Raw genomic sequence first — 27,013 nt, 5'->3', positions numbered from 1 at the left:
TTGAATGGAGACGGAAATATGTGAGTTTCTGTGAAGGAAAAAAAAAAAAAACACACACACACACACACGGACGCGAAGTAGAGCCGCGGGCCAGAGAACAGCACACACTCATTGATCCGGAGCTCTAAAACAACAAGAGGAGGGTTTACTCATCTGCAAACTGTGAGTTTATCAAGAGAACAGGATTATTCCCCCTTTCTGTGTCGTGTGGATTATTGTTCTGGTGGAAAAAGATACAAAGACACGAGTGAAAGTGCTGCATGCATTACTACGGATGCAGAGTATCAATTATACTTCCGTTTTGAAACATTAATATCTCATTTGGATGGTTTTCTAACAGGTCAGTCTATTATATTCAGTCTGGTGCTGCATGGTGCATGTAAAGTAAAACCGTCGGCCGTGAATGTGTGTGGACTGTGCAATGAAACACACGAGAAAGATTCGCTTTCATTGTTTTCTGTAAACTGGGCGTTCGGATGCGGATTTGTTTCAGAGCTTCTTTCGGACTCTTCTTTGTGTTCAGATCCACAAAGAAAAGGCACTATATGCATGAAATATTATAACCCAGTGTGTTTTATGTTCTCAATCTGTTTGTAAGCACATATAACAGTTTTAACTTGAAAGAAAGCGTTTGTTTTGCTGTTTGGTTGTATCTGGATAAAGTGGTATTTAGCGTAATGAATCATTTTAGCGGCGAATCGATTCGTTTCGTAAACCATATGACTCACCCTTACAGAAGCTTTGTATCTCTTAGTTTTTTAGTTGACGTAACATTAAACTATTTGTAATTGTTATTTTGACATGTTTTTGTGTTTATGGTTGCAACATGTCACCCGCCTTACGAAAATGGAGCGAATCGGTTCGACTGAATGATTGAAATGATCCGGTTCAATAGAACCGGAGTCGTTGTTCAATTGAGCATCGCTAGTGATACTTGTACACGGGATGCTGTTACATTTAATGTGCATTTTAAGAAAATGCAAGTAATGTGAAAGTGATATAAAACACTTCCTCAACCCAAAAATGTAACTTTGAGAAATATTCATTATTATTATTTTTAATTGTCTGCGTTTTCATCGAATCTAAATGCTCTCGTTTGGCGTTTGAGCTTGATTTCAACTTTATATGTGCATACACTTAAATCAAGCTCCTTTTAAATCAAGCTCCATTTATCATTGCATACGTTTTAAAAGTGATTTGCCATTATTTGTAAATTTGCTTTCAAGCTAAATCTCATAATGCTCGTACTTTTATTTGGGTTTTTGTTTTAAAAACTTTACATTCGTTCATGCATGCATAACGTATACAAAAAATCCTTATTTCCCCCCCTGAATTTTGGTCGTTTACGTTGTATTTTAAGTTACTGTGTCACGTCGAAAGCGGTCGCATGAAGGCCCAAAAGCCTCGGACTCTCGTAGGCGAGGCCGGCGTACGTGTCGCTCATGTCCCACCGCGGTGATTGACGCCGCCAGTCCGAGGCTTTGAGGCCCGTGCGGAGCGATGAGCTCAGATGTCTTATGTGCCGTCTCCTAGGAGACCGTAACCGGAGAACGCGATTGAAACACTCAATAGACGCTCATTTACAAACATTTTGACGTTACAATATGTTTCAAATCCTTCATAAACGAAAGTGTAGTGTAGTTGAGATATTAGACTTAATTTAGTGTGATGTGTCTTGTGACACTTAAGCATGTGTGTTTGTTCAACTGTGTTGTTGTTTAAATAGGTCAGATGAGACCTGGAATAATGAGTAACTGTATATCCAGGCAGAATACACACCTGGGACCGGTGTCTTCGTTCATAAATCACAGCTGCCACGCCTAACCTTCACACACATTTCTGCAGCTGCCGAACGCATCCGCACTGAATACTGATGAACTTATGGGGCTTTACAGTAAAACTGTGGGGCGAAACCTAGCAGTGATGTCCTGGATTCACATTCAGGGGTCTATTGCACAAAACTAGGATAAGGGATTAAGCCGGGATATCTTGGTGATCCTGGCTAAATTTATCCTCCTATCTTTCGTTATCGTTCTTGGTGTGAGTGTGCCTTCGGGGAACGTTTGCCCCACAGTGGTGTACTAAATTGTCCATACAGATGACAAGATCACCAAGATATCCCAGCTTAATCCCTTATCCTAGTTTTGTGTAATAGGCCACAGGTGCTATCGTGTAGGATGTCGCTTATGTTGATATCATGGACTTCTTGAGATCTTGTAGCTGTGCAGATTGTTTTTTTTTTGAATGCACTATCATTGTCAGGTATCTAGCTTTATTTCTGTGTATTACATTGTTGCGACGTCTGTTTCCTCTTCTAAACCTGGAATATTTGCTATCTTGTCCATCCTATTGGACATGACAGAAATAAACATCCAACATTTTCTACATCTAGCCTATGTATTCAGATTGTTGCACTATCACACCTGTGTCTGAAGCGTTTACGAGCAGTTCCCACATAAACACGAAAGTGTAGGCAGCCGTGTCCCAGGTGTCCACACATTAGCCAAATTTAACAGGCAAAAAATGCCCCATTGTCTATACCACGGCTCACAAAATTCACTTTCAGACCATCCAGCTTTCTTTTGGGGTTAATGTGGCAGATTCGCCAGGCCAACTTGAACTGTTGAACTTGAAATCTGCGTGGGTATCTTTCGCCCTCGCGTGAAATGGATACCCACGCAGGATTTTGCTAAGGAAAAATTTGCTGAACGACTGTATGTGTCCTGAAAATGTAAATTCTGTCATTAATTCCCCTCAATGTTGTTCCAAACCCATAAGACCGTTGTTCATCTTCAGACACAAATGAAGATATTTTTGATGAAATCTGAGCTTTCTGTCCCTTCATTGGCACAACTACCACTTTCAATCCCTAGAAAGGTAGTAAAGATGTGGCTCAATTATATGAAGCTACATGAGGGCCTATTTTTGCGCAAATAAAACATAATACAACACTTTATTTACAAAATATTAATCCTCAGAGCACTATAATGCATGAGTGTTGTGAAAGAGCAGACATTGTTTCTTGAACACACATCAGAGACTAGGCCTAATGTTTTGTAAATAAAGTGTTACATTGTTTTATTTGAGCTAACAAAGCACCCGTGATGCATCATAAAATTGAGACTAAACTTAACAAACTGACTTTCACTGTTGTTAGTTGAACTCAAATCTTCCTTGTTCACATTACTTAAACTTGTGTTTCTACAAAAAAATCAGTATTGTCAGCTTTACTTAATAAGTGTTTGTTCGGTTAACATAACATTGCTGAGTGAAACAAACTGGGCTGTGGATGTGTAGTTCCCAGCATGCTTTGCAGGGGGGCTGCATTAGGAGAGTAAATGTAGGGATTGAAGTGTTGTTTTATATTTTATGTGAACGGAAATATGTTAGTTAATGTTAGTGTTTAATGTTCAGATATGTTGGACATTTATAGGACTTTCTGTAATTTTGTGGTTACTATTAGAAGAGTGGAGCCTATTTTTTTTGCATCTTGTTTCTAAAAATATGCTTATTTAATAGTTTTCCACTTACAGTAGAGCAAATACTCTATTTAATAAGATAAATTAATAAATGTGTTCACCTTACATAAACGTTTATAATTTTAACATAACATTAATAAACTGCACATAAATATGTAACAGTGACAGATTCACATTTGAGTTCCCCTCCACGTTAATGTTTAATATGCAAATAATAGAAGTGTGAAAAACACATTATGGTGATATTTCTTATACAGAAATACTTAAATTGAGTTACAGGTGTGTGGGAAATGTCCGATATTATCCGTCATTAACTGAATCGAAAAACAACACTGCAAAAAGTGCTTTTCTTGCTTAGTATTTGTGTCTGGTTTCCAGTCCAACTGGATAAAAAAATGAATTAAGAAGCATTTTACTAGACAAGTAAAAGTTATTGTCTGGTTTTGGGGGGAAATAACTCAAATTACTTAAAATTAGCAAAATAATCTGCCAATGGGATGAGCAAAATAATCTTAATTCAAACAGAAAACAATATTATTTTGCTCATCCCATTGGCAGATTATTTTTCTTATTTTAAGCAAAAACTCACAAAATTTGAGTTATTTTTCCCCAAAACCAGACAATAACTTTTACGTGTCCAGTAAATGTTTCTTAAAGCTCCACTGTGTGATATTTTCCCCCATCTAGTGGTGAAAAGGTATATGACCATCCAGAGAATAATAGTTTCTGTTCCTCTCAATTTCGATTTCGTTTCAACTCCTACGGTGACCGATTTAGTCCAAGATAATGGCTTCCAGTTCGACCTCTTCGGTGAGTGTTGCTTCAAGTGATGAGGTTACTTATGAAAACTATTATAATTTGCAGTTATTTAATTTGCCAAATGATCTATGATCAAATTAATCTATGTAAAATGAATAATAGCTTTATTTTTTACCATTTCATTGCTAACATCAGCTATCAGGTTCCCAGACGAATGCAAGCTAATCTTAGTAAAGTAACTTTTATCAGTGCTATCGTTATTCTGTATATTGTACGACATCACTAGCGTAAGTCAAACAAATTATAATGCAATTAAAATATTAATCTCATGTTATCCGTCATAGAACACAGATTTATGTTATAAGGTAAACAATACTTTTTCATCATTGGCGCGAGGAAAACTATCCTAGATGTCGTTCTAGTGTTATGCTCAACACACCATGATATAATTAGCCAAGCAACAATAAAACTTCCAATATACACAAATAGGCTGAATTAATATTACCTGTCGAGAAGAAAGCAGGCAACGTCGGCGTTCTTTTTAAAATCGTTGCTCCTCATGAGCTCTTTCCATCTTGGAAAGGCCACTCCAATATTTACTTTTGTCTTGTTGATTTGCCCGTTGCGTTGCCGTCTTAATTCTCTTTTCCGCTTCCTTGGCGACTCTGATACATATCCCGCAATGTTACTAGGTCCCCGACCCGGGTCGAATTCGGTAATCAATTCCGGGACGTGGTTGCTTTTACACAGAAGGCGACCCGGCAATGTTCCGGGAATATTGCGGGTCCGACGTGCAGTGTGAAAGGGGCTTAAGAGTGATCCTCCATCATCATATACCTCAAGCAATCCTCCTCTTCACATTCGACACGGTGCCATCGAGTGTAAAAACGCGAAAGGCGAAGCTTGAGTTTACGGGTATGTCCCTCTTTGGCTACTGTACTTTCAAGATGGAGGGGCAACATGGCGACCGCCATCCGAACCCTCACCCGTATGTATTTTCAATGGCATATTATAAACTTACGAGAATACTTTATTACTTGAAAGAAGTAAATATACATTAATGAGCACATATATTTTTGAAAGAACTAAGTGTTTTTAGCTAAGAATAAACTAAAAAAGTTACACAGTGTAGCTTTAATGTAAGAATTTTTAGATATTTGGACTAGAAACAAGACAAAAAATACTAAGTAGGATTGGTTTGTGCTATATCTTAGCAATGCAAGAACTGATTGTGTGTGTGTGTGTGTGTGTGTGTGTGTGTGTGTGTGTGTGTGTGTTCCTTGTTTGGCAATACTTGTGAGGACACATGTTCTCACTTATATAGTAAAATATGAAAACGACTCACTAGTTTGACATTGGACTGGTCCTCGCTAGTTAAAAAGGCTTATGAATCGGCCAAAACAAGTTTGTATTTAAATCTGTTGATCTGCAGATGTTTCTGTGATGGGGAGGTTTAGGGATAGGGGTTGGGTTAGGGGATAGAAAGTATCATTTAACCTGATATAAAATCAATGGAAGTCTATGTAATGTCCTCACTAATATAGTGAAACAAACGTGTGTGTGAAGCTTTTGAAACATGAGCGGTTCGATTCCCAGCTCTCTTGATTCCCAGTTTGTTCCCGAAGAGCCGCGCCGCTCCTCAGACTGATGGGTGACACATGCTCCGAATCCGTCCTGGACAAATGGTGTCTTATCAGCTCTGTAAACAACTCCTGACGGCCCACACACACTCAGCATGTGTGTTTGTGCTCGAAGAAACGCTGTCTGTCTCGGCCCGTCTCACATGAGTCTTGTTAGGAGACAGAAATGTGAGCGAGAAGAGCAAAAATAGACGCCACAGTGCCGGCTCTAATTTAGATAATCGAATTGAGGCGTTTCTTAACAACGAGCAAAACAACTCCACACACAACTGTGCAGAAATAGACTTGTTTTCCCCAATACTGCTTTAAATTTCATACTTTCATATAGGGTGTGTGTGTGTAAGGTCATGCGGCCATAGAAACAGACCCCCCCTCCTCCTGACCCCTCGCATTCATTCCCATAGTAACAGCCAAGCTCAGTTGCTGTGGAGATGACAGGCGATGGCTGGGGAATGTGTGTGTGTGTGTGTTGAGTAATGGGGTTTTTATGGAGATGCTGAGCTCCTTGAGCAGGACTCTTCTCTTGGCTACAGAAAGTGTTTTAGATGTTCATAAAGCGTCTCAGAAGTGTGTTACTGTCACCTGTTCGCCTCGGTTGCATACTTCAGGTCATTTCAGCGTGATCAGGAATGCGGTTCTGCTTTTATATTCCTGTGAGATGTTTCGAGCACAATGGCCGTCATTCAGGACATGAGCAGAACGAATGTCTGTGTTTTGCGTTTAATTGAATGAGGCGATTTAGGTGAGAGTGATGTCCACAGCCCGTGTTTTAAGAATGAGGCTCTGAGATTTAACATGAGGGTCAGATGTGGGGTTTCGGGTTTGAGTGTGTGTAAATTAGGGTGGAAAATATGATAAACGTGCGATTAGATGGCACACGCACGTCTCCGAGATTCATCTGGAAAGCGTCTGCTGTGTGTGATCTGATACACGTCTTTAAATCCTCAAGGTCTCGAAGGCGTTCCTGTCAGATGATTATTAGACATCCAGAAAGCGTCTTAAGCCCCGTTTCCACTGAAATGACCCAGAACAATCTGTCCCGGGAACTTTTTCTCCTTCAGATCTGTTGCTGTTTGCGTTTCATTCGCGGTCTAAAGCGTCTCATTATGTAATCGTCCCCAAAAAATGTAATCGCAATTACAAAAAAAAAGTCTACTTCTGTGCTTAATGTGTTTTTTTTATCTGAAGTGTTTTCCCCCATTGTTTATTTTTAAGTTTGAGGACAACATACCATGCGTAGTTTACTTTTTTTATTTTTTATTTATTTAAAGAAACCAAACCAATGGACTGTTTTCATCTTGTTTCCTTTGATATATCAATATGGCATGCAGTCGCTTCAAACTGTTATAAAGCTTCAAAACGTCGTTCAGTGTAAACTGTGATTCAATCGCAGCCTCCATTGAGTCCGAGTTTCCTTGTTGCACATCGAGGGATTTATTCCGTAAATGTGTTGCTATTGTAGTTTGTTCAATTACATTAATGGAAATGTATGCAATTTTTTATTTTATGCATCAGCTTTTCACATTTTTTAAAGCGATACCCTGAAAATGCTCATAAATAGAGACGATAGAAATGGCTGTACACACAGTACAGGCCAAACGTTTGGACACATTACTCTCTGTAATGTTTTTGAAAGAAGTTTCTTCTGATCATCAAGCCTGCATTTATTTGATCAAAAATACAGATTTTTTTCATATATTATTACAATTTAAAATATTTGGTGTTTGATGTATTCTACTTTAAATGCTGATTTATTTCTGTGATCAGAGCTGAATGGATGATCTGAAGGATGATCTGAAGGATCATGATCACTGAAGACTGGAGGAACGATCTGAACATTCAGCTCTGATCACAGAAATAAATCATCATTTAAAGTAGAATACATTGAAAACCAATTATTTTAAATTGTAATAATATATCACAATATATATATATATATATATATATATATTTTTTTTTTTTTTCTGTATTTTTGATCAAATGAATGCAGGCCTGATGAGCAGAAGAAACTTCTATCAAAAACAATACAAATAGTAATGAGTCCAAACTTTTGGCCTGTAGTGTGTGTGTGTGTGTGTGTGTGTGTGCTGACCTCAGAATGTTTTCTCTATGCAAGCAATGTTCTCTCTTTGTTTTTGACCCCTCACCCGTTTGCATCCCTCTATTATTATTATTTATATTTTTAACAATTTTGATTTAATTTTTCTATCAATTTCTTGAATGTAATGCACTGTCAGTAACCCAAACACAGCCTTTTGAGTTTGTAATGTGAAGTGTATAGTAAAGCGTTCCCCTGTGTCCGCAGGTCCGCTCCCTCCTCTCCGCCGGCCTCCAAGATAGATTCTCTCAGGAGTAAGGTGGAACTGCTGAAGCTGCCACTGTCTCTGTCGTCCAAATCCATCTCGGAGCGCAAGACTCAGCTGGGCGGATCCACCGAGCGCTCCAGGGGCGGAGCTGGGGCCCATAAACCCCGCCCACCGGCCCCAGACATGGACAACGAGTCGCAGTACTCGGGCTACTCCTACAAGTCTTCCCATTCGCGCAGCTCTCGCAAGCACAGGTGCCCACAAACCCCACATTCACATCTACATACTAGATTATCATTCTAGATCACATCTACATACTAGATTATCACACTAGATCACATCTACACACTAGATTATCACACTAGATCACATCTACGTACTAGATTATCACACTAGATCACATCTACATACTAGATTATCACACTAGATCACATCTACGTACTAGATTACCACACTAGATCACATCTACATACTAGATTTGTCAGTTAGGGATGGCTCTACCACAATTTTGGCTTCGGTACGGTACCACGATCTAGTACCGATATTAAAACCATACCAAACGGGTCTGATTTTCGGCGCGATTATTGTGTATCATTTTACTCACTCTCGCAAGCTTGGCGTTTATGAAACAGGAAACTGTTTTAGTATTAAATGAATCAACAAAGATTATCACATCCAATCGGTCATTTGGAAACTTTCTTGTGAGAAGTAATTTCGGCAGTACTGCACGTCTCCCTTCTCTAACTCTCAAAATTAGTAAATTGCTTCTGGCTTTAAAAGCCATCGCACCTGCACTACAAAAGTATATTGAATTGTGACATGAGGGTATCATTACACCCCTCGTTTGCATAGATTTTTAAGCAATTTTAACCCGTTAAAACAAAAAAAGCAGTGAAATGAAACTCATTTTACAGGTGTGTGTGATGTCTGAGAGACATGCGGATATAAACCTGTGGCTCAGCGCGTGTGTAAGAACTGAACTGAGTGCTTTTTGCTGCCTTTTTGGGCTTCGACAGTCAAATACATGCACCTATGTGCCAAAATGACCGTCTTTGCAAGCGTCCTTGTAAACGCAGTCATTCATGTTTTAAGTGAACGGTTGAGAAATTTCGATTCCAATAAGGTAAAAAAAAACTTGGATATCATTCACATTTATTCTAAGGCTAAAGAACACACACACACACACACACACACACACACACACACACACACACACACACACACACACACACAGCCCCTAAACCTACCCATCACAGGAAACATTCTGCATTTTAACTTTCTAAAAAAAACTCCTCCTGTGTGATTTATAAGCCTTTTGAAAAGTGGGGACATGGGTAATGTCCTCATATTTCACCCTCTGCTGTAATACCTGTGTCATACCCATGGCATTATACACATTTGAGTCCTCATATGTCACAAAAACATGCCCACACACACACAATATGGTTTAAAAATACCTGAGCCAAAACAACCAGCCAAACTAATAAACACCACGAGGATTAAAGACAGGGTTGTGCCGTCGATATCGTTATATCACCGCTAATGTGGCTTCTTTCCTTCCTTTGCTGTGTGAAGCCGCTTCAGTGGCTCAGTTCTGGTGGAGGTGGTGTATTATATGTACCGTGTGGTTTGTCCCGTTGGTGTTTAGGGACCGGAGGGATAGACATCGCTCTAAGAGCAGAGACAGCAGCAGCCGAGGAGACAAATCTGTCACCATCCAGGCCCCCGGAGAGCCTCTGCTGGACGCCGAGTCCACCCGCGGAGACGAGCGGGTCAGTCAGTTACACACACTCTCCTGCATTTGATTTCATTTACAGGGCTCTGAATATCATTTTTCTAATTATTTTTAATTGTGCACATATGGCAGACTTCATTGTGTTCATGCAGGGTTTTTCCTACATTGAAATTTTTTTGGCGGGCCGCCAAAGCAAATTTTTGTCCCGCCAAAGCCTTATTTGATGAGTTATTGTGATTTGTAAATTGATGTAGATTAATAATGTGCGTTCTGGCACTCAGTTAACGTGCGCCCTCGTTAACTGAGTGAAGGAGAACGAGCAGAGAGCCCCACACTCCGTCTTCAAAACCATCACCGTTCTCTCTCTCACTCGCGCATATCAATCAAAATCAACAGAACTGACAAAATGGTCAAAGGTCTGAAGGCGTGATCCGTGCGCCACGTGGCGCGTTCGCACAATATTTTCCCTGAATTACTGCTGGATGTGAATTGTGCCCAAAAATCGCAGCTCTTCTGACAGACGTTTGGCACACGCAGCTGACATGAACCATACTTTCAAATAAACAGAAAAATATCCTTATGAAGGGTTTTCTGTGATCAATCTTTTGCTTTTGTTTTAACAGTCTGGGTTCACACATAATGCGTCCGCTTTTGTCCGATTCGTGAACGAATGACTCATTTGAACCGATTCATTTGAATGAACTGATCTGTCCAACACTGAACTCACGAATCAGTGTGTAATCATTTACTCACAACACCTCTGAGATGAGAACGCAAGTGCTTACCCCATTAAACAAGAGGGGTTAGTACGAATTAGTCTTAATAATCCACAGTATTTTCCTGTATTTATATTGATAATGTGTAGTAAATTACCACAAAAAAAAGTTTTTCTGGAATAAGGTGAAAGCAGAACAACGCAAGTTAAATTGTTTATGGCAGAGAATTAGACTGTTATTACATTTTTAATGCTGCTTTTTAATAATTGTTGCCAAAATAATGAATCAGTAAACCATGCAAACTGTGTAAAAATGAGGAACTACAGAAACAAACATCAAGACATCATACATAATGAGAAATCAAAATTAGATGAGCAAAAAAAAAGTTTGCATTTATTTTACATTTATTGTGAGTATTAGGCTCACAGATGACGCGGGTAGGTACTTTTACTGTTGGGGTGTGTGTGCGCGTGCATGCGTGTGTGTGTGGATGACCATGACTGGTCAGCCACCACCGAAGACCATTTCTGACCCAGGAAAACCCTGTCATGTTAAATATCACTTCTTGTTTTGGGGATTTTAACTGTGGTTGGTGTTTTTGTCAGGCGTCAGTGCACGTGCTGGATGGAGATCAGCAGCGGTTTAACACCAAAACGGACAAAAAGTGCAATAAAATACCAGAACATCAGCCATATTATCTTCAATGTGCTATAGCTTTTGTTTATATATGGGGATGTTTATATTGACCGTTTAACATGTAGTAATGATGTTGACCGATTAATATGATCAGTTTAAAGGTTGTTTCTTATGCTTTTGTTTGTTTGTTGCATGGTTAAAAAAAAAAGCCATGTGTTAACCCTCAGGGCGCGTCAACACATGCAACCACAAGTGCCGACACAGACATATTTCACAATGGGAAAGAGGAAGTCTACTGTGTGTGACCATTTCAACAGTTATGAATTAGTGCTGGGCAATGATTAAAATGTTTAATCGCAGTATGCGCAAAATTCAATAATGAACACAAAAGTGCTGCTAAATGAACAAAAGGGCAATAACATATGGTTTGCAAACATGTTAAACAAATAAGGTGCTTTTACAGCAGTTAAAAGTTAGTAACAGTTACGGTATTTCTTGTAAATATCAACTTAAACATTAATTTAATCAAATTAAATTAAATCGGTGGTATACATATTGATTGTGTAGTAATATTCTCATCAGTGTTCAGTCAGCTTTAACATAGGCCGACTTAAATCTGCATATTTGTGATATTCACCCCAGGGCGTTATTTAATTTTATAAAGGCCATTTTTTTAGATCTTGTATCTAAATGTATGCATCATCTTTCATGTTAAATTCTTCCATTTGATTAATAAATTCAGTTATAAGAGTAAAGACACTATAGGCTGTTACCTATCAAATTAAATCATTTAACCCTTTAGGCGGCAGAGGTTTTTTCCTGAAACGTTCGATTTTGACATCTTAATTTTAAAAGGCTATATCTTAAAAGTGATAAAAGATAGAAACTTTCTGTAAATTAGAGAAATATTAAGGAGGACCATAAGTTTATGGAGAGATTACATTTTCCCATCTAATTTGCATATGACGTCATAACGTGGGTGCAATCTTGGATTATAGAATTTTCATGAAAAGCCAAATGTTTAAATGATGAATGCAGCACTTCTTTCCCCCCAAATGTCCCTCACCTTCTGTGTGCTATATTGCACAATACTGAATGTGCAGGTAAATAGTAAACAAACTGTGTAAATCATTACTAATAAATGGTAGAAACAAACCGAATGCATGTAGCGGTTTGCCCTTTGCTGTAGATTTTCCATTTACTACATACAGTAAGCACTCTGATTCCATATATAGGGCACATATATATTATATATTATGCATAATAGCCCCCTGCCCCGTGTCACAGCGCGTCTGCTCGCGTCCAGATCTGCCTCGCGCGGCCGCCGAGTGTGCACAGCCAAGGCCACTGTTATTGTCATTTTGACTCCCCACCCTGCCTCCACGTTTCCCTCGAACTTGCTTATGAATACTTCGACCTCTTCTAACATACCCAGTGGCGTTAGATGAAGTCTGCACCACAATACTGTCGCCGCGATCGCGGAGATGCGCGCGGTGAGAAGACGCGCGGTTCATGGTGAGCGCGGCAAAAATCTCCCGCGGCCGCCGCGTTCTCAACACTAACACACCTGGTAACTTCGCGATGAACACTCGGACCCCGGGAAACATTGTTCCCACCACTGACATTGGGCAAAGGACCATCTACATTGGGCAAATGATCCACCGTTTGTGCTTAGTGTAACGTTAGGTTTAGTTTCACTTTCAGAATCACCGTCATCTCATATTTCCCTTCAGAATCAGGGTCCGCGAATAGAAGACCCAACACTCCACTGAGCCACTGGGCGGCAGTGGCTCAGTGGTTCATGTAGGTTGTCTACAAACCAGAAGGTTGGTGGTTCGATCCCCGGTTCCACCTGACCAAGTGTCGAAGTGTCCATGAGCAAGACACCTAACCCCAGCTGCTCCCGACGAGCTGGATGGCGCCTTACATGGCTGACATCGCCGTCGGTGTATGAATGGGTGAATGTGAGGCAAAAATGTAAAGCGCTTTGGATAAAAGCGCTATATAAATGCAGTCCATTTACCATTTCATTGCGGGTAAGCTTTATTGATGCCATTAGGAAATAATAATAGTAATAATAATCTAATGCAAATACTCGCTGACGTTGACAACGCTCTGATAAAACGGCTCACTCGCACGTCAGCTCCGCTTTTGTTTACACTGATTCAATGCGCTCTTGCTCGTATATTTTGTATAGAATCATGATGTTTGTATGAGTCAGGGATGAAGTACGACATGTCTACCATCTAGTGGAGGGGAGGTTGAATGAAATTTGACACCCTATTTGACAAAATCGGCCGTTTTATTCAGTGACGCATCTTGTCGAGTAAACTCGACCGTGGCGCCTAGAGGGTTAAACTGCCAAAAATACAGCTGCAATAAATAATGTTATAAGATTGATGATCTAAATAAAACATGCAGTCATACTTTTAAACATAACCGCCAATAGGGGGCAGCAGGTGCTCGTCTTCATGAGTGAGTCATTGAGTCGTTCATTCAATTGATTCATTCAAAACGCTGAATCATTCAGTAACAAAACACCGCGCTGAGTGTTAGTTTCCTCTGGAACTATTTCCGTCGGTGAAATCATGGGTGAAATGAAACAATAAAGGTTGTTTGGATCTAATAATTAAGTAACTCAATATTAATTAGGCTACTTTGAACTAGGCTACACCATTCATGCTACACGATTGCAAAGTCGACTTGTGTTAATAACAATATCATAAATCATAAATATCAACAACTACAAAAAGCTCAGTTTTACCCCAGTATGTTTCTTCTGTGAGTTTATATCGCTGCTCACTTGTTTCGATTTCTCCACGAATGTCTCTCACAAAGAGACGGGCAGTGCGAGCCTCAACGAGACAGAGGCAGAGATACACTCCATTATCAATCGCTGTTTACATTGAATATAATAAAAACAACAACAACAAAAATCTGAATCATTCTCAGTGTGTGTATTCAGAGGCAGTGAGCAACGGCCTTTCAATAAAATCATAAATAACTACAATAAAATAATTCTCAGCGTTAATTAATTAATGCGTTAACGCGATAATAACGCGTTAACTTGCCCAGCACTATTATATATATATCATAAGTTTTATCTTTTTTTTCCAAATAATTATTAATAGTATTTTATACAAGATGACAACTTTAAACATTTTAGTTTAATGCCAAGGCTAAATTTCAGATTTTCATTAAGTTCCTTAACTAATATTTCTTTAGTCTTATATCAGGTGTTTATGTTGACTCGACAGCAGTGTGTATTGTTAGTCACTGATATTAACCAGACTGTGCTCCTCTGTCAGGATGATAACTGGGGCGAGACCACCACAGTGGTGACGGGGACGTCTGAGCACAGCGTCTCCAATGAGGACCTGACCCGCGCCTCTAAGGAGCTGGAGGACTCGTCTCCGCTGCAGTGCCGTCGGTTCGCCGGGCCCGTCCTGAGCGGCGTTCTGGGGCTGTTTGCTCTGCTGACGCCGCTGGCCTTCCTCCTGCTGCCCCAGCTGCTGTGGCGCGACTCCCTGGAGCCCTGTGGGACGCCCTGCGAAGGCCTGTACGTCTCCCTGGCCTTTAAGCTCCTGGTGCTGCTCATCTCGTCCTGGGCTCTGTTCCTGCGGCCGCCGCGGGCCACGCTGCCACGCTTCTTCGTCTTCCGCTGCCTACTGATGGCGCTGGTGTTCCTCTTCGTGGCGTCCTACTGGCTCTTCTACGGGGTGCGGGTGCTGGAGCCCCGGGAGCGAGACTACAGGGGCATCGTGGGGTACGCCGTCTCGCTGGTGGACGCGCTGCTGTTCATACAGTATTTGGCGCTCGTGCTGCTGGAGGTGAGGCACCTCAGGCCGGCCTTCTGCCTTAAAGTGGTCCGCACCACCGACGGAGCCAGCCGTTTCTACAACGTGGGTCACCTCAGGTGAGAGAGCCAGCCGAATTCAGCATGTTACAGGCGAGGTGCCTGATTGAGCTAACGGCTTCATGACACTCAGTCACTTGACTTACGCCGTGTGTCCACTAAAGTGTTTTTTCACGCAGCTGGCTGGCGTTTTCAATGGAGTATTCACGCTCAAGCGTTCAGCATTTTTTACTGGTCGCCGAGAGTTGACGACTGTTCAACTTTGAGTAAAACGCAGCGCTCATCACTGTCACTCTTCACCCAGCCGTCCAATCACAGTGGAGGAGGGGCGGGACAAACACAACACAGACCAACCGCCACATTCTGCGTGTCGTCAGCAGATGACAACAAGCAATAATAACGGCACAAAATGATTTAAAACAACAGCCAGAGCAAATACTTTACACTGTATCTGCAGTTTTTATATCGAATCAATACAGAAACAAACTACCTGTGAAATTAGTAAGACTTTAGTAACAAGCAAAGAGTCTCAACTGAAGAAAAAAAACGCTGCCTGCCAAAACGCTCTCAAGCGCTCACAGAGAGGCGTTTTCAGCTGGCTAGAAACCCTTTGGTGGACACACGGCCTTAACTCTTTCCCTGCCAGCGTTTAAAAAAGAAGTTGCCAGCCAACGCCAGGGTTTTTGACCATTTTCACCAAAACTGAATCGCCCATAGAATAACTGAGCATGCAGAATATCAAAATAAAGAGCTGACCCTCTTCTTTTAAACAACAACAAAAAAAAAATGTTTTTTTACAGCTTGTATTCCTTTTTTATCAACGCTTGAATATGAGTAGGTTGCATAAAAAAGTAACATTTTGAACAAAAAGCTGAGAAAATCATGTTTTTGTGTAAGACTGGCTCCAGATCAGATTCAGAGATGATCAAACACAGATGAGGAGATCGAGTCCATCACAATAACGGACTCAATGCTAAGGGCTTCATGACACGGTCACTTCACTTACTATTACTCAAGTCAGCTTTATTTATATCGCGCTTTTCCAATGCCGGTTGTGTCAAAGCAGCTTCACAGTGTTAAACAGGACAATACTGCAACAGAATTAGATTCGGCTGTACAGTCGCTCTGGAGAAAACAGTGATGTTATCAGCTTATTTTAATTTATCATAGAGCGACAATGTGAGCAGATCGGTATTATTAGTAGATACAGTTCCTTTAGTAATTGTATAAACTAATATTACTGAAATGTTAGTGTCCCCAACTGAGTAAGCCGCTTCTACAACGTGGGTCACCTCAGGTGAGAGCCAGACGACTAAGTGCTAAGGGCTTCACACACACAGCATAAGCCCCTTTCACACTGAGATTCCGGCAAATACACGGATAATGCGACCCGGCATTTGTTGTCCATTCACACTGCCAGCGAAATACCGTAATATGTCCCCGTAACGGTCCCGGGTCGAGTTGACGCGTGACATCCTGATGTGACGTATAACGGCGAGCGATCTCCGCTTCAGCGCGGATAGTAAGGAGCTCCGTGGTCTCGACTCGTGTCCAGTTTGCGCTCATTTCTGCTTGTTTAATTTTAGTTTCTTTTGTATACGAACACTCTCTGCGTTTAAAACACCGACGAGCTCTTCTGGCACTGCAGGGTTGTGTTATTGAAAAAACAAGCTCTAGGAGTCGCACGATAACTGCGTACACGTTGCGGCATTAGTTTCGGCTTTTGTTCACACAGCGCTCGTCCCGGGTCGAACCCCGCAATGTTACTAGGTCCCCGACCCGGGTTCAATTCGGTAATCAATCCCGGGACATGGTTGCTTTCACACAGAAGGCCACCCGGCAATATTCCAGGAATATTGCGGGTCAGACGTGCAGTGTGAAAGGGGCTCTAGTGTTGTCAAAAGTACCGACCGCGATACCAAATCGGTACTGAAATGTTAAATACGAGACGCTTTGAGCGCTGTTGAGCTGTAATCATACCTCAGACCTATCTGCGTGAGCACAATGGCCAATCAGAGGTGTTTACGATTGTGCTATATTCGGCTACAGTCTGGAGCCGCGGGTACCGAATGTACCCGGGAGTCGGTACTACACACGGTGCTATCGACACATTTTGTACATTTCAGTACCGGCTTGATACCGAAGTACTGGTACTTGTGACATCCCTAATCCTGGGTTATACATGACCGTCTTATATGCTTAAAGGAACACGCCACCGCTTTTAGAAATAGGGCTTATTCAACTTCTTTCCTAAGTTTAGATATGTGGGAAAATGCATTTGTGTCTCAGGGCATTGTTTTAGTTTGGCAGGGTCGCCGCTAGCTTAGCTTAGCATAATGAATGGAATCCTATGCTGCCAGCGGCGACCCTGCCAAACTAAAACAATGCACTGAGACACAAATGCATTTGCCCACATATCTAAATGTGAAAGGCTTGATCGGGCCTCGTCTGGGCCAACGGCCTGGGTTTTTTTGGCCATAACCGCTAACCCTTACCATAGTAAACATGGCAAATACATTACACACATCATACAGGCGATCACAGTCCGGTAATAATCTGTCAGGTCTCGTCTCTTTACACCGGACTGTGATCTGTTTAGCTCCGCGTAACGTTAAAACATTTTCAGGAGCTTCCTCTCACATCGTACTTTTGTAAAAAAAAAACGTTTTTTAGTAATGTTCATTCTTTCTAAATGTGATATGCTGTCCTTTGACTACGTAGAGATGCGACTACATGTGTCCTCTTTTGAGAAATAACGCTGAACACCACTTATTATCACTTATTTAAAACTGTGGTAAAGCATCAACGCTTGGGTTTTTGTAAACTACGGCCGCTTTAATCCTGTTGGTTTTGCGATCTCTCTCTCTCTAGTTTCCAGTGATTTCTCTGATTATTTTCCTGGTAAACTTCCATTGGTTGGTGAAATGATGGGTTTGTGTTACGAACAGCTACTTCTACCTTTTAGATTTTGAAGTCCCAAAAAGTGCATCCATCCATCATTAACGTGCTCTGCATTGGGCTGCAGGTGGTTAATAAAGGCTTTCTGAAGCAAAGCCATGTGTTTGATAATCAGACTAAGCCGTGTCACACTATTGGTTTTATTTCAGTTGTCATGTAGGCCTAGAATAAAGCGGTAATAATGTTGTAAACGCTGTGTGTGTGTGTGTGTGTGTGTTGTCAGTATCCAGCGAGCAGCGGTGTGGGTTCTGGATCACTACTACACTGATTTTCCAGTCTACAACCCGGCTCTCCTCAATCTACCCAAGTCCATCCTGTCTAAGAAGATGTCTGGGTTTAAAGTCTACTCTTTAGGTGAAGGTACGCTGCACCTCTCCACTGACCTGCACTCTTCTCAGCTGTTTCTCGCTCGGGTTTGATTTGAGTTTGTTCTGCTCCTCAGAGAACAGCACCAATAACTCGACCGGTCAGTCTCGTGCCATGATCGCCGCCGCCGCCCGCAGAAGAGACAACTCTCATAACGAATACTACTACGAGGAGGCGGAGATGGACCGCAGGGTCCGCAAGAGGAAGGCCAGGTCAGAGTCCTGGACAACCAAAACATCACAATCAAATTCATAAGCAGCCCTTGAGTATCATAACCGGAGAGCTGAGGGCTTTAAGATGATGCCTATTATATATATATATATAAAATATTGTAATAATATAATGTCTTTTATCAGCATTTTCATCAGTCGAATTTAATAAAAATATTTTCTCAAAACATAAAAAGTGTTCAAAGAAATGATACCTACTATTTGACCGTCCTTGCTATAGTTTTGGAGTCTTTAAATTTGTGACTGTCTCTCAGAAAACAACAGTTTTATAAACGTCAAGGATTGAACTAATGCCGCCTTTGTCCCCAGTGCTGGAGCGTTTTAGTACTTTAAGATATCAACACAACATTTGATCCAGACGCAGGACACACATGGGGGAACATCGCCAAAGAAATATTAGTCTTCTGTCATATTACCCTCCTGAGTTATTGCATGGCAAATAAAAAATATTTGTAAAATTTAAAAATATATATGTTTCTCTGCATTAGATTGTCCAAATATAATACAATTTATAATTCCTAAAAATTGTGTTAAATATATGTAAAATATTAGAAAATAATGTGTAAAATGTTGGTAAATATTTTTAAAATAATAAATAAAATAAATAAATAAATAAATAAAAATATATAATAAAAATGTGTCTTTTATTAGCAGTTTCTTAGCATTAGATTGTCCAAATATAATAAAATGTATATTTCCAACAAATTTTGTTAAATATTTGTAAAATGTTTGTAAATATTTGTAACATTTAAAACATTGTCTTTTTTCAGCAGTTTTTTCGGCATTCGATTGTTCCTATAAATTCCTATAAAATTTATATTTCCTAAAAATATAGTAAGTTTGCTAACAAATGTATATAAAATGTATATTTCCAACAAATTTTGTGAAATATTTGTGAAATAGTTGTAAAATGCTTGTAACATTAAAAAAATATAGATAAAAAAATTGTCTTTTATCAGCAGTTTCTCAGCATTGGATTGTTCCTATAAAATTTATATTTCCTAAAAATATAGTAAGTTTGCTAACAAATGATACCATTTGACTCTCCAGTTATGAGTCCTTAAAGTTCATTCAGAAAGAAACCCTCAGGGCTTGAGGGTCAACAGATATAGTTTCTGTTGTGTGTGTGTGTAGTGTTTGCTGAGGTGTGTGTGTGTAGTGTTTTCTGAGGTGTGTGTGTGTAGTGTTTGCTGAGGTGTGTGTGTAGTGTTTGCTGAGGTGTGTGTCTCCTCCTCCTCAGGCTGGTGGTGGCGGTAGAGGAAGCCTTCACTCATATCAAGCGTCTGCAGGACGAGGAGGCGGCGGCGTCGCCCAAACACCCGCGGGAGGTGATGGACCCTCGAGAGGCGGCCCAGGCCATCTTCGCCCCCATGGCCCGAGCCATGCAGAAGTACCTGCGGACCACACGCCAGCAGCCCTACCACAGCATGGAGAGCATCATCGCCCACCTGCAGTTCTGCATCACACACAACATGACACCTAAGGTGACACTCACACACACACACACACACACACACACACACACACACACACACACACACACACACACACACGCCAGCAGCCCTACCACAGGATGGAGAGCATCATCGCCCATCTGCAGTTCTGCATCACACACAACATGACACCTAAGGTGACACTCACACACACACACACACACACACACACACACACACACACACACGCACCAGCAGCCCTACCACAGGATGGAGAGCATCATCGCCCATCTGCAGTTCTGCATCACACACAACATGACACCTAAGGTGACACACACACCCATTTTAAAAACTGTGGTGAGAACTGACAGCTGCTGAAACGTTTCATGGGTTCATGACCCTTTAACAATGATGGATGGATAAGGAAAGTCTATATGTTTTGGTGAATGTCATGTTTTGCTAGCCTGGCGTGGTCAAACGCAGCTCTAGTCAGAATATGAGTCTGACGTATATCTGTGATTATGGGCCGTATTTCAACCCAACCAGGAAAGACCTCGATTGAATAGACCTACAACTAAGGATGTTAACCGATGACCGTTTGACCGATGGTTGACCGATCAAAGTTAACCGATCGAAGTTGTCGGTTAAAAAAAAGTGATTTCTAAATTAGTCTATTATAGCCAGTGGACTAAACGCTACTACAGTTGGCCGTCTCATTCCAAAACCTTTTTGTGTGAAGTGAACATATCCCTCACACAATTTTTCATAACTCGCCTGTTTGGACTTTAATAAACCAATAAAAACATTTGGCGCGAGGTCACAGCGTTTGGGTTTGCGCGCTCACAAGGTTTGCAGAAAGTAAACAGGCTAACACTCGAGGTTAGAGCCGGGGCAGACGACAGGATGAAGCGTGCATTTCGCTTAAGATGGGCTTACATTTGGAAATATATTACATCTGCATTTCAGTGAAACACTGTGTTTCAAGGTGTTTCTTTATTATTGTTAGCAGTAACGTTACCTCAAACTAAAGCGGCGTCTCCTCGAAGCTGTCATTTTCTTAAATGAGCCGCGGCAATGTTTCAAATGAGCTTCTTACGCTAGACAAACGCCTTTATTGTCAACGCGATCACCTTACCCAAACCATTTAGAAACTAAGGAGCCATTTGTCCTCCGATTACAAACAAGCTCCTCGGCACCGCGTTTGGGGGACTGGAGGGGATTTTAAAAAAGTGACGTGAGTGGAAACGAGGCGGCGGCGCCGGGACAGTGTGTGTGTGTGTGTGAGCGGCAGAGAGATCATAGATAGTTGCAAAATTGCAGGCGCGGCTCGCGGCTGTTATTTCAAATAGCGCAGCATATTTAAACTAATCGGTTAACCGGTTTCAGCTCGGTGGTCGGTCAAGAAACTGTTTAGTTTTCGCCATCCCTACCTACAACCAATCAGAGCATGGGCCCATGAGTGTGAATTTTAGCAGCAACCTTGCCAAAATAACACACATTTTACCCCCAAACGCCATTTTTCCCCCGGAGAACTCCCCCGAGAAGCTATTGTTTAGGGCTAGTAGTTGGTGGGTTTTGTTGTAAAAACTTGGCAACCCTGTCTGCACACGCACTGGAATAAACGATCTTTACCTTTGTTGTAATTTTTTTTAATAATTTATTGATACACAGAGCACTTACCCAACATGATCATCATTACTGAGAGAAATAGTGAAGGTGATGCAGATACAAACAAGCTCTCCGTTTAGGATTTGAGCAAATATAACCCAAGCCCCTTTGAGGACGAGATGATTACACTACTGTTGATCATCTGTCTGTCATCGTCTAAAGCCCGCCCTGATGATCTCATTGGTCAGAACAGTTTCTGTTGATCATCTGTCCGTCATCGGCTAAAGCCCGCCCTGATGATCTCATTGGTCAGTTTCTGTTGATCATCTGTCCGTTCTCGGCTAAAGCCCGCCCTGATGATCTCATTGGTCAGTTTCTGTTGATCATCTGTCTGTCATCGTCTAAAGCCCGCCCTGATGATCTCATTGGTCAGTTTCTGTTGATCATCTGTCCGTCATCGGCTAAAGCCCGCCCTGATGATCTCATTGGTCAGTTTCTGTTGATCATCTGTCCGTTCTCGGCTAAAGCCCGCCCTGATGATCTCATTGGTCAGTTTCTGTTGATCATCTGTCTGTCATCGTCTAAAGCCCGCCCTGATGATCTCATTGGTCAGTTTCTGTTGATCATCTGTCCGTCATCGTCTAAAGCCCGCCCTGATGATCTCATTGGTCAGTTTCTGTTGATCATCTGTCCGTCATCGGCTAAAGCCCGCCCTGATGATCTCATTGGTCAGTTTCTGTTGATCATCTGTCCGTCATCGTCTAAAGCCCGCCCTGATGATCTCATTGGTCAGAACAGTTTCTGTTGATCATCTGTCCGTCATCGTCTAAAGCCCGCCCTGATGATCTCATTGGTCAGTTTCTGTTGATTATCTGTCCGTCATTGGCTAAAGCCCGCCCTGATGATCTCATTGGTCAGTTTCTGTTGATTATCTGTCCGTCATTGGCTAAAGCCCGCCCTGATGATCTCATTGGTCAGTTTCTGTTCAGGGATAATTACTCCTCTATGGAGCGAGGCCAGACCGAACTGCCCGAGCTCAGATGTTGTGGGCGGGGCTGAGTTCAGCTGGCATCCAGGCTAAAGTTTTGCACCATTTCTTATACTTTTGTTTATTTTAAATATGGTATGGGAATTATTCAAACTTTTTTTAAAACTTTTTTTTTATTAATTATTTTTTAAAATATAAAGAATTCCCAGAATGCACATGTAGATGAAGTATAGCATGCACACAGACCTGAGCTCTGATGTGTTGTCGTCCCGCTGGTGTTTAATCTCTCTCTCTCTCTCTCTCTCTCTCTCTCTCTCTCTCTCTCTCTCTCTCTCTCTCTCTCTCTCTCTCTCTCTCTCTCTCTCTCTCCGTCCTGCAGGCGTTCCTGGAGCGTTATCTGACCCCGGGCCCCACCATGCAGTACCAGCGTGAGAACGGCAGGGGGCGGCAGTGGACCCTGGTGAGCGAGGAGCCGGTGACCGCAGCTCTGAGGCAGGGCCTGGTGTTCTCCCTGCGCCGCCTCGACTTCTCCCTGGTGGTCACGGTCACGCCCCTGCCCTTCCTCCACCTGGGGGAGGAGTTCATCGACCCCAAGAGCCACAAGTTCGTCATGCGGCTCCAGTCGGAGACCTCCGTGTGAGGCACAGGCGGGACAGAGGGACACAACCACTCCTTTCTTCTTTTAGATATCACTCGTCGTACGTCTTTTACACGACTGTTTTATGTTTTTTTACTACACTACATGAACTACTGTCAGGATGACTCTGGACTGACTAGCATTTCAGCTGTGAATGGTGATCCGGTTCACACACAGCCCTTATCGAGTCCACGAGGGACGGACGGATGGATGGATGGATGGAGACACTAAAAGATTGATTGTAGCGAAATTAAGTGCTTTACTGTTACGATTGTGGAGGAACAAAAGCACACGAGATGCATGTTTGTAACTCCGGCTCTGTGTCTGTCGTGAATGTTTTTCAGATGTGGTTTTTTGCAGTACTTTATTCTCTATCCTAATGAATCGAGGGGCCTTTATATCATCCGTTTACATCGTTCTGTACACCAGCAAACTCACCGTCCGCTTTTCTTCCGGAGCGCAGTCATGGTTTTGTTGTGCGTCTGTCATGACCGATCAAAATGTGAGCTTTACATGAAATGCAAAAACATGAATGTGTGCCAAATGTTATCCCTGTGCCTGGCGGGAGCTGTGACTGCAGAGCTATGCACACACACACACACACACACACACACGGGGACTTCTGCTGTTGGCCGGTTTGGGTCGCTGTAGCTTCTCATCCTGTACAGAACTCCTTCTCCTTTTATACTCGCGTGGACGTCAGCGAAAGAGCGACTGGACCTGATGTAGGTGGTTTCAGAACGGAGCGGTTCATCTTTAGGCCTGATGCATGGATATAGGCGGTGCAGTTTTGTACTTTTTACTTTTTATCATTTTGTATGAAAGTTAAGCTAATCTTTTAACATTTTCCCTTTTTAAAAAATGGTTTGTTGTAAAGAGATTTGTAGATTTTTTTTTTTTTGGGTTATTGTGTGAACCTTCTTTGGCAATTGATAATTTTAGAACTAAAAATGTTGCATTTTTACAAAACAAAATAAAAGATCAACTCGACTGTACTTCGATTTTGGCTCATGTTTTGAGTGCACAGGTGCTGGTCATATCATCAAAAAGCTGATTTATTTCACTAATTCCATTCAAAAAGTGAAACGTGTATATTATATTCATTCATTACACACAGACTGATGTATTTCAAATGCTTATTTCTTTTAATTTTGATAATTATAACTGACAACTAAGGAAAATCACAAATTCAGAAATTTGGGAATGAATGAATATAATATACAAGTTTCACTTTGTGAATGGAATAAGTGAAATAAATCAATTATAAATTACTTTAAAACTATAAAATAAACTATAAAAACTTTTTAATGGTATTCTAATTATATTACCAGCACCTGTGTGTTTATTTATTTCCGTTTTGTCTCCCTTAGAAGAAATGTATCTTAGTCAATCCAGAGAGCAGATCAAGCATACAAACAAACCAAAAAGCACAATATTAGACGCTCTCCGTTGCATTACCCTCCACAATCCATCACTTCTTGTTCAGTGATTTAATAGCTAATGAATTAGAGAACATCTGAACCTGTTTAATATACAGATTATAATCCCGTATCTCCTGCATGAAGGCATCAGCTCGTTCTCCATAAGGCTCGAGTCTCTGATAATGTTAATGCCTTGCTTCTTTACAGACCTCTCTAAAGTCTTCTGAAGAGAAAACAGGGGCATCGTGACAATTACTTCATGAGGTCCAGCTCTTCTAACCATTTTGGAGTTGTGCTATAAGTTTAACAGACTGATCTATAAAACATTAACATGACATTATTTTCCACCCCATGTAGCCTTAGCCTTCGCAAAAAATACAGGCTCGTGTGCAAACACTTGATGACGACGCCGTTTGAGTTGAGAATTAAAGTAAATGCCTAAATACTGCTGAGCTGTTACCGGCTCAACTTCCTCCTCATGAGCTAGAGCCGGGCTTTGATCGCCTACAAGCCTCAGGTCATCATCTCTTTAGTTTTAAACGTATAACATCAAGTTATGTTCCTCACACCACTTCACAACCCCTTCAATCTCTGATTTATACACACCAACATCTGAATTATTTTATAATTGAGTCATAACACAGTTTCTGCCAGTCTAATGTTAATCACACTCTCTCTCTCACACACACACACACACACACACACACACACACACACACAGTTTTCGGGGACTCTCCAGTAATGACAGGACTGATTGCACTACGCAGCTAACAGGGAACGTTCTCAGAACGTTGGCTATCGTTCTCTGAAAGTTCTCTCAACGTTATCAAAAAACATTCTTGCAGTAACGTTATTAGAACGTTGTGCCAACGTTATTTGCTATTGAGAAACGTTCTAAAAACGTTAGCTATAAAACGTTATTTTTACATTGTTAGTGGAACGTTTTAAAAACGTTACAACATTAACAAAAGTATTAGTCATTACAAATTAGTCCTACAGCTTTTTTCTCAAACTTCAGATGCATAATTTGTATATCCAGAGACAACTTAATGACACTTAAATACTATTTTCATGTATATATATATTTTTTTTTCAATCAGAAGAAAAATCTAGTAAACTAATTATGTACTAAATATAAATGTAATTTAAATATAAAAGTAAATTATAAAAGTGGTTTTAGCTTTTTTTAAGAAAGAATAAAATGTCAATAAACAAAAGCAAGTACATTAAAGGAGAAAATAGGAATATTTTATTTGATCATACTCCACACCCTTATAAGAACGTTATTTAACGTTCTTAGAACCGAATGAGAACGTTAAAACAACGTTCCACAAAGTGGACATTTCAACGTTCCTAGAACATTCAAAAACGTTTTTAGAACTTAATGAGAACGTTAGGGAAACGTTCTTATAACCTAAAATTGTTAGCTGGGTATATGGCAGCAAAGTTTAGGGTCCTCTCTTAAATCAGGAATTTGATATTGAAGAGCGCTGCAGTGAGGCAAATCAGACTAATATAGCTTTTAAACCTTTTTTTCATCTTAACATACAGATGTAATGAAGTGCAGCAACGCAAAGCAATATCAAATATTGGGAGGGACAATTTGGCCATTTCTAATAATTAGGGGGGAACTTGGCTCTCTCTATATGGTGGTTACGACACTGCTGTACGCAGTGAAAAGTATTATTATTTAGATTTGATCATTTATTTGAAAAATGATCAAATATGTAAAAAATGTGCATAGCTGACACTTAAATTAACAATTTACAGTTGGTCTGTATACTGCAAGTCATTTCATTCAAATGCCATGGAAGTTAGAAATGGTCGTATATTAGAATGATGTCTGTATCTTTATGTGCGCTATGCATTATGGGACCGGAAGTTAAGTGTATGAGATGAGCAGAAAAAAGAAAGTGGCCATGCAAGTGTGCGGCTGATTTAATTCAGTATCTGAATACACTGAACAGATATACAACAGACATGATCGTTTGTCACTTTAGAGACGTTCCCTAAATTTGCGAATAGCGATCGTCAATCCAACTTTACGGCAGTGTGTTTAACGGGGTCTTCAGTCTATCTCCTGGACTGTGTTAACGGTGTTCGCCCGTACATGATTACATAACACTGTTCTTTTGCTTCTCACTTTATGTTTTATAAGAATAAGAATAGTTTATGTCAGTTGGACAATGGACGCTACAATAATAAACGGAACGCGTTATGCTCCATGTGACGAGAGTAAGATAGA

At 40.9% G+C, this 27,013-nt stretch overlaps 1 protein-coding gene across 4 annotated transcripts; it reads left to right on the top strand.

Annotated features, from left to right (window-relative positions):
- Nucleotides 1-24,342, top strand: vangl2 (VANGL planar cell polarity protein 2). 4 transcript variants are annotated; one of them, XM_067447565.1, is made up of 8 exons: nucleotides 1-20; nucleotides 8,184-8,438; nucleotides 9,833-9,956; nucleotides 14,580-15,187; nucleotides 18,309-18,439; nucleotides 18,528-18,663; nucleotides 19,922-20,165; nucleotides 23,090-24,342. In XM_067447565.1, coding segments are annotated over exons 1-8 (1,761 nt in total). In that variant the 5' UTR covers nucleotides 1-18; the 3' UTR covers nucleotides 23,351-24,342. The 4 variants fall into 4 exon arrangements, with proteins under 4 accessions (XP_067303666.1, XP_067303665.1, XP_067303668.1 ...); XM_067447564.1 differs by having other exon boundaries at nucleotides 2-20; nucleotides 18,309-18,445; XM_067447567.1 differs by lacking the exon at nucleotides 1-20 and adding an exon at nucleotides 21-162 and having other exon boundaries at nucleotides 18,309-18,445.
- The last annotated feature ends 2,671 nt before the right edge of the window (nucleotides 24,343-27,013 follow it).

This window comes from Pseudorasbora parva, chromosome 1 (assembly GCF_024679245.1).
Source record: "Pseudorasbora parva isolate DD20220531a chromosome 1, ASM2467924v1, whole genome shotgun sequence".
Classification (NCBI taxonomy): Eukaryota; Metazoa; Chordata; class Actinopteri; order Cypriniformes; family Gobionidae; genus Pseudorasbora; species Pseudorasbora parva.
This window is presented reverse-complemented; position numbering and strand designations above follow the sequence as displayed.

Bases quoted from the DNA above. Each gene is read 5' to 3' on its own strand.
- vangl2 (XM_067447564.1), top strand. The intron at 8,439-9,832 runs GTGCCCACAAAC...GTTGGTGTTTAG, and splicing joins CGCAGCTCTCGCAAGCACAG to GGACCGGAGGGATAGACATC. The intron at 18,664-19,921 runs GTCAGAGTCCTG...CCTCCTCCTCAG, and splicing joins GTCCGCAAGAGGAAGGCCAG to GCTGGTGGTGGCGGTAGAGG.